General features: G+C 35.0%; 1 protein-coding gene across 1 annotated transcript in view; it reads right to left on the bottom strand.

The window, feature by feature from the left end:
• Positions 1-2,987: 2,987 nt before the first annotated feature.
• LRRC1 (leucine rich repeat containing 1) overlaps positions 2,988-8,571 on the bottom strand; it is a 134,189-nt gene continuing 128,605 nt past the window's right edge. The window contains exons 20-21 of the mRNA XM_088137040.1: positions 7,325-7,461; positions 2,988-4,211 (exon numbers count right to left, since the gene is read on the bottom strand). Of these exons, the coding sequence (XP_087993166.1) occupies positions 4,053-4,211; positions 7,325-7,461 (296 nt within the window). The 3' untranslated portion in view covers positions 2,988-4,052. The remainder of the gene's footprint in view (positions 4,212-7,324; positions 7,462-8,571) is intronic.

Raw genomic sequence — 8,571 nt, 5'->3', positions numbered from 1 at the left:
GATAGCCACTGAACTCCCAGGGTATATCCACTAGTCGCTGTAGTATAGATTTAGTTTGGCAAGATTCTGTCTATAAGGGGTAAGCTAATAAAGGAACTGTACTCAACTGGAGTGTTTCATCGTTATTCTTGGGCTGGGCCTGACATCAATCTTGCCAAACTCCTCCTCCCTCCTGGAATGCACCCCCTCCTTCCCGATAGCCTTGATCTCCCACATCACTCTCCTCCTCATAGGTACGTTCCATCACACAAAGGCAAGCAAAAAAAAAAAAACAACCCACTAAGGGTTAGCACTGTATGCAGACTAGATCATTTAAACATGTTTAGATCCCCTAAACATCCAAATACCAAAATGAACACAAATGAACAAAGAAAACAATACAATGAAATATTGGGAAAGGTGGATTTATTGTAACAATAATAAATGTATTATTGTAACTAAAAGATTCTTCACATGTCCCCTAGACTCTGTCCCCAATTCCCCAAGGGAGGTACACCTCACAGTTTGGGAAACCCTGTTCTAGAGGTAGCCCGTCCATCCATGGGAAAAAGGAAAAAAAAGAAAAAAATGCAATTTTGTGACTCTTTAAAGAGGTGGGAATTGTTCAAGGCATGGTCTCCATCATGGCCAGCTGGATGCAGAACATAACAGCATCTTCCTACTCATGGCATACTCCATTCATATAATATTCCACCCTGAAATACTATAATCACTGTTGAAGGTATAGAATTTAGGGCTGTTTGATTTGTCAGGTTATTAGTATCGTACTGCAGGATAAGAGGTGTTCATATCTACTCCTTCTCTTATTCCTTAAGATTTGCTTAAGATTTTCGATGTTTTAAACTGCCATGACCCTCAGGTGTGAAGCAGCTGGAAAAGGCATCATAAGCAGCAATACCATTGTGAAGTGTAGTGAAAAAAGCCTTTGCTGCCTGCTTTTAATATGCCTGATTCCAGCACATTCAGTTCCAAGGTGATTAGTGGGCAGGTGACATGAGTCAAGGTTAATAAGGATACATATATCCTATTCAATGCATAAAGAGAAGCAGATGGAGCTTGCCAGCTTTTTTTCTTTTGCTGACATTGCATATTTACCTCTCTAAAATATGTATTTTTTTTGCTTGATAATTTATAATAAAGATATTATGGCAGGCAGCTAGATTTTTATGAAGATGTTCAGAATTAGTACTGATTCAAACATGCAGGTAGACTTTATATGTTGCTTCTTCATGATCCATAGATAATCAACCCTGCAAGTTCAGGATTTTAGCAGCACAGTAAGTAGAGGATTGTATCCATCCCAAGAAAGAAAAGTTCAGAAATCACTACTGCCAAATTCAGGATAAACTCCAATCAAATATTAATATGTGTGGGTCAGTTACAAAATATAAAAGTTTATTTTATTGGAAGGAATACCATGCAGATATATAATCACTAATTCATCTTTTGGTGCATGAAATAGCAAACTATCTTACTGAGTCTTCAGGGATTCAATTCACATATTTCAAACCTAATAGTTTGGATTTATGCTTAATAAGCAAGTTCATGGAAGGCAAGTTTTTCATCTCATTGTCCTTCCTGTAGCTCCCAAGGTGTCTTTCCTGAACAATGTAGAATAGCCATGATGGTGGTGGGAGTGAGGAGGTAGAGGAGAAAGAACAACTTTCTGTGAATTCTCTTTATCTTATGGTTCCAACTTTTTTTTTTTTTTACATCAAACAATGCAGTCACTCAGTTCTTCACTTTCCAGTGTTGAGAAGCTAATGTATCAGGTAATAGTTATAAGCAAACCATGTGCAATGTGTAAATTGGTTAGTGAGGTTCACCTGACCACTTGATTCTAACCCAGTGATGGTTAATTTTTTTTTTTTTGAATCTTAAATTATGCACCAATTTACTTTTATCTGACTTTACAATTTATTTAGATTTGTGCTTTCTAGGATGACCTCATGAGTCAACTCGAAGAAATTGATCACACAACTCAAAATTGTGCATTCATGGGTTTTAGTACCAAAAATATGAGCAAAGTATGAAGAAGAAACTGCTAAACATGACTCATTTTTATTAGCAGAGAAATCACAACTATTTGCAGCAAGCTCTTAAGATATCAAAAAATGCTTCTTATCAAAAACATATGGAGCACTAAGCATATGCAGGTCTCTTTACAGCTGTCTTTTAAAGTATATTTTTAATTCATCTAAATATTTTTAATTCATTTCTACTAGTCTCACAATGTTTTATAGACAGAAACTTCTGCAGAAAAATCTGCATTTTGGTTTCCCTTAGGCAAACTGATGTCATTTCTTTTACAGAGAAATATTTCTCTTCTTCTCAGAGATAAAGGAAAGAGCCTGTGACCTATATTCAGGTACTGGGGTTTTTCTGTATATTTTCCCCTAAATTAAAATTACACTCAAGTGTTGAATGCATGTGTGTGCGCGCACACACACACATTTTCCAGATACACAGCTTCATATATTCATGAACGTTCACATATTAAATAAGACTTTGAGACGTTACATCATGTTCTGTAAAGTATACTATCCAGAGTTCTAGTGTATTAGGAACTGCGTAGTAGATTTACAAAAGCCATTTGGTTGTTTGTGGATTTTTCCATTTTTCTTTCTATTGGATAATGCCATAGTAAGCCAGTTTTCACATGTCACAACCAAGATATGAACGAAAATATAGCTACAAGCTGAATTATCAACTTATTCATTCTTTTTCCAGGCTACCGGAAAATGCAAAACTACTTTATAGAGGAACATTTATTCTATTTAAGTCTGAAAATGTCAGAATCCAGCAAATTAATATTTGGTAGCTTCCTTGGGAATTTGTTGCTCACATTTAACAACAAAGCTGAGCCGTGCTTATAAACTTTATAATATAGGAGTTAGCCAAGAGAAGTGGTTTATATGAAATAAATCGCAAATGAATTAACAACCAACACAGAATTTTTTTCTGCTAAAATGAAAGTTATTGAGCCATTATGTTTCTTAAAGTATTTATTAGGTTTTATATACCTATAAAACCTTTCAAACATATGAGAATATCATGCCTGAATAGCACATAACATTTTGTTTCCACAACATATGCACTTGCTGCTGTGTGTTTTGTTCAGTTTTTTAAACTTGTTTACAGATGGTATAGTTAAAGATGGGCACTGAAATTCTAGCGACTGCAATGCTTTGGCAGCCAAACTTATTTTTCATAATTGTGAATGAATAATATCACAAGGCAGGAAGAGCTTGAGAATCTAGTGTCATCATAATAGTAGAAAAAAGATGCCTTTAACAACTTTTGCAAAGGAGAGTAAAAGTTAATTATTCACAAGATAACACATCAAAAGAGGCACCCTGCTTTTAACTAATCTCACTACATTTTTGTTTAACTTGATTTAGGCTGCATTAAGGCACATGCAATAGGACAAATATGAACATCTTTGGAATTAATCCAATAGAAATAGCAAAATCTACTTTTTAAATTTTCTTTTAAAAACATTTGTTTTTGTTATGAAACTCCTATACAAAATTATAAAATTTACATCATCTGAGCTGCCAAGGAGGTAAAAAGTATAAATTCTCCATATAATTAGTTCTTTTCATGGTACGTCAAACAGCCATATAAATACTTCAGCCATAAAGGGATTTGAGGAGAATATCTTAGTAGAAAACCAACCAAGGTTCTATAATAGTGTACTCCCCTTATCCAAAAAAAAGAAAAGAAAAAGAAACAAACAGCTTAAAATCTATGAAAATGACAACACTGGAAATTCACTGGCAGACAAACAGGAGAGATGCAAGCAAAGGACAAGAGTGTAGAAAGCATTTCTCAGTGCAGTTGTGCCCTCTGCATTCAAATGCTTGGAATGAAGTAAGGGACTTTTCTTCCGATGAGAAGCACCTTCCCAAGAAATGACACAAGGACAAGATGAGTTGGGTTTCTGGTCAAAAACACATGAGAGTTGAATGGATGGCATTTCCAGGATGCAACAGTAATGTTTCAACAGCAGAAGGAAGACACAGGAGTAACAATCTGGAGGAGGTGAGGCTCTACACAGAAGTGGTCACTCTGTCATTGGCATTATTGACCTCATTTTTGTTTGAATCCAGTCCTTTAGCAGCATTCAGATCATTCCGTAAATTCTCCACTGTCTTTTTCATGTTCTTTAATTCTCCAGGGTGTGGAGTGGCTCGCCTTAGAAGTGTCCTCTAAAAACAAACAGTGGAGTAAATGATTTCTTGTGTCTGTCTTCTTAAAATTGTATTTCTCTATTAATTAAATGGCTTTTCAGTTTTAACCACTAAAAGATTTATTAGTAGGTGTACTGTGAAAAAGAAACATAGGTAATCATTTTCATTCTATTTACTCTAATAGCTGGGGCAAGAAATAAATCTAACAGCTGTAGCTGTATTACAGAGAAACAATCTACAAAAGGTGCTTTAGAGCATGCAAGGGTATTTGTGAAGCACCTGTCTGCAATTCCTTCAAGCGGCTGGAAAAGACAGGTGTTTAAGGAGTTGCCAGCAGATTCTACATGAATATCAAAGTGAGCGCAGAAGACCTTTTCCCTTTCAAAGCTGATGGGCTGCACAAACCTAGTATTCAAGAAGCTGAAATGTTGCTGTTTCATCTACAAACTTCATGACCTTCCTGCACATGACTAACTTGATATCAGCACTGGATGGGATTAATATTAACTGAACTGCTCTTAGATTAAATGTTTAAAACTAGATTGACTAGTTTTTTTACCACTGAGTTCACCATTCCCAGTTTAAGTATTTATAAAAATGATTGTTCTACTACAGCATTTTTTTCTAGCAGGTAATTTATGGATTTTGTATAGTTATCTGTTCTGTTTTCAAAAGAGTATTCCTATCTCACCAGGAAGAAATAGAAGAAAACTTCTTTTCTTGAACAACAGATTCTGCCACAAAGATATATGGCAAACTGATTTGAAACACAGAAGTTTCAAAAAGAGATTTATGCCATAATATGGGAATCTGATGCTCCAGGAAAGTGTATGAAGGGAAAAAGAAAACTGTGGTTCTTAAATAACATTGTCCAACAGCATGTTGTCCTATGGTGAAGTATTACTGGTCATGAAATGACAATTTGATATACTGATTATCTTGTAAGAATACTTGGGCTCTGGGTCCAATTTACCTCCAGAAATTATAGATGATTATTCAGTTCTATTCATGCTTTACCTGCCAATTATGCCAATAATATTTACTTCTGAAGAAGAGATGTGCATATAAATGTTGTGGATATTTGCTTAAGATGCTATATCCAATATTTCAAGATGTATCTGCTCTTCAGAACTTTATAGCATGTACTATGGGAAATAAACCAGAGATATCAGTAGCCACAGTTGCAAGTTCTCATATGTAAATAGCCAGATCTACAAGCATACAAGAATTATACTATAATATTGTCTTATAAGCCACAATAATTACATAACCAAAAGATAAGAACACAACCTGATATTACAGGTAGTCCTCACTTAACAACCACAATAGGGACCAGAAAATTTGTCATTAAGCGGGGTGGTTGTTAAATGAGTCACCACATGACTGGACTTGATTTTATGACCATTTTATTATGGTCATTCAGTGAATTGCTGTGGTCATTAAGCGAATCCATCTTCCCCAATGGACATTTTTGCCAGAATTTGCTTAATGACCACGTGAATTGCTTAACAACCATGGTGATTCACTTAACCACATGATTCACTTAATGACCACAGTGATTTCCTTAATGACCATTGCAAAAAAGCTCACAAATTGCAATCATGTGATTGTGGGGGGGTGCAATGGTTTGCAACAGTCATAAGTGTGAGTACAGGTCATAAAGCACTTTTTTCAAGGACACTATAACTTTGAACATCATTAAACAAACAGTCGTTAAGTGAGGACTACCTGTACTCTAATATCTGTAAGATTACTGGAGTGCAAAATAATTTTCAGTGCCTCACAACATTATATGGTACCAAATATTGTATTTTTACCATTGTTTAAAAGGAAGTCATCCACTGTGGAACCACTACTCTACCATCAATAATTGTCTTGTTACAGTGCCAGTTAAAATTGCCCTGATAATATTTATGTAATTTCAACAACCACTGAACAATTGCTATGATTATATAATCAACAAAGTTGTCTTTTATTGTATATATGAGGTCTAAACAGCTTAGTGTTAATAACATTAAGTCTGTGAACTACATGGTCCTTAACATTTTAATACGTTTTGATGAAATTAAATGAATTATAGCAATCCTCACTGCTTGACAGGAGCATAGTTTTTATATAAAGGGTGCAGGTTTTTATCAGCCTTACTGATTAGGGAGGGTGAAGATTGGAGTAGTCAGAGATTGTGGTTAAACATTAATTTTTCAAATATATCACTAGTTAATTAGGGTAGGAAAGTGTAGAATCATTTTGGTCTTCTTTAATCAATTATCTAATTATATGAAAAAAATCATATTTCTATAACTAAAAACGTAATGATGAATTTTCAAAGCAGGAACATTCCTTTAGTATATATATTTAAATTTATTTTAGGCTCATGCTACACATCATTTCAGATGCTGACTTGGTTAATACACTCTACTAAATTGTTTTCTTAACTATGGTTTTCTTAACAATTGCTTGGGTTCCCATAACCAAGCTATATGTTACAATTTATAAACCATAAAGCCTGGGTTCACACAACAAGCTAAGCCAAAGTTTTGGCTTGGGTTTAGACATAAGAATATCTTATGTCTGAATGCCAGACAAACACACCTATCACACAGTTACAATTTGGAAGCATGATTAGTTGCTGCTTGACATCTGAGCTTCCTTCAGAACAACTTTGGATGTGCTTATGTATGTATTTCAGTAGAGGTCTCATAAGTACAGTGACAGATGCTCCCACCAGACCCTCCTTCATTTGAGCAGGATACCAAACTTTTCCTGGTAGTTCAAAGGTACTGTATGCAAATGGTTACGAATTAGACAATGGAAGTGACAGCAGGGAGGTGGATGAAAAGGGGGTGGTGGTGGTGGTGGTGGTAGCAGATGGACCAGTAGAAATCTCCCAGAGACCACTGCTTACAAAAACAAAACTTTGCACCTTTCATAAGAGTTCTTACTCTATTTTGGCTTTGGGGAAAACCAAATCCTCCTCCTCCTCACCAAAGAAGTAAAAAGAAGAGAAAACTAGCGTACAGTCATGTCTTTAAAACAAAAAGGCTTTGATTTAAAAAAAACAGACTGGGCTCACAAACCGTATGTAATACAGCCCACTGCTACTGTGAGCAAAATATGCATAGAAAACTCACCATTTCATTATCTTCTTCATCTTTTTCATCTTCTAAAAAGCGGATTGCACTGACTCTGTTTATTGCCCGTTCATTCCATGTTTCATCTGACATTTCATTTACCAAGTTCTCCAATGCGCCGCACCGGGGAAGATTATCTGTTATGACAGAGACAAGTAGAGACAGCAAATTTGTATGTCAGAGGTGAATGTCACTGCGTATTCAACAGTTTGAATGCCAAGGTTTTTCTTGATAGAAAACTATTTGAAAATAACATTCAACATTCACTTGAGAGGTCAACTGCAAAGATCTTGTCAAATGAAGTATTCATATAATATTGGCAACTAGCCTATTATGCAATTTCTTATTTGGTCATATCACTGGATGATGCCCTTAGCTGTAGAGTCCTCACTATTAGACTGTTTTCCACTGCTAAACTCTCTATTCAATGATCTGGTAAAAACGTATGTTGCTTAATAACCTTTCAGTTCTTGAAACTTACTGTTGTGAAATAAAAAGCATACATTTGCGCATTAATAAACTCCATTTTATTTTGTTCAACTATGCATATTTTCAGCTTAGGAAAGGGTTAAAATTGGTTAACCGCCCAGAGTCGATAGGAGCTGTATGGCATATACATTTAATAAATAATAATAATAATAATAATAATAATTATTATTATTATTATTAAAATGGCACCTGTATATGGAATGTATGCCAATGGAAAGGGGCTTAGGGGTGTTCCACTGACATATATTTCATTTCTTCAAAAACAAGTGATTTACCCAGTTTGATGTAACAAACTAGGAACAAACAAGATAACTGAAGAAAATATATTCCTACCCTTGCTTAAGGGAAGTGGGAGAGATCTAATGGCCCTTGTTCCGTTAATAAAAGAACCTTCTCTTTACTTGTTGGTGTCTTCATTATTAGGTAACAGAATATTTTCCACAACACTAACATCTTTCATAATTTGTACATTTAAAATATTTTATACAGTCATGTGAAAAAGAAAGTACACCCTCTTTGAGTTCTATGGTTTTACATATCAGGACATAATAAAAACCATCTGGTCCTTAGCAGTTCTCAAAAGTAGGTAAATACAGCCTCAGATGAACAACAACACATGGCATATTATACCATGTCATCATTTATTTTACAAAAAGAAAGCCAAAATGGAGAAGCCATTTTTGTAGAAAATGGAGGCGGCTTTTTGTAAAATAAATGATGACATGGTGTAATATATCATGTGTTGTTGTTCATCTGAG

The sequence above is a fragment of the Python bivittatus genome, unplaced genomic scaffold (genome assembly GCF_059951505.1).
Source record: "Python bivittatus isolate LINGU-HERP-01145 unplaced genomic scaffold, Pbiv_v1 ctg000020_np1212, whole genome shotgun sequence".
NCBI lineage: Eukaryota > Metazoa > Chordata > Lepidosauria > Squamata > Pythonidae > Python > Python bivittatus.
Note: the sequence above shows the minus strand (reverse complement) of the source record. Positions and strands in the feature narration are given on the sequence as shown.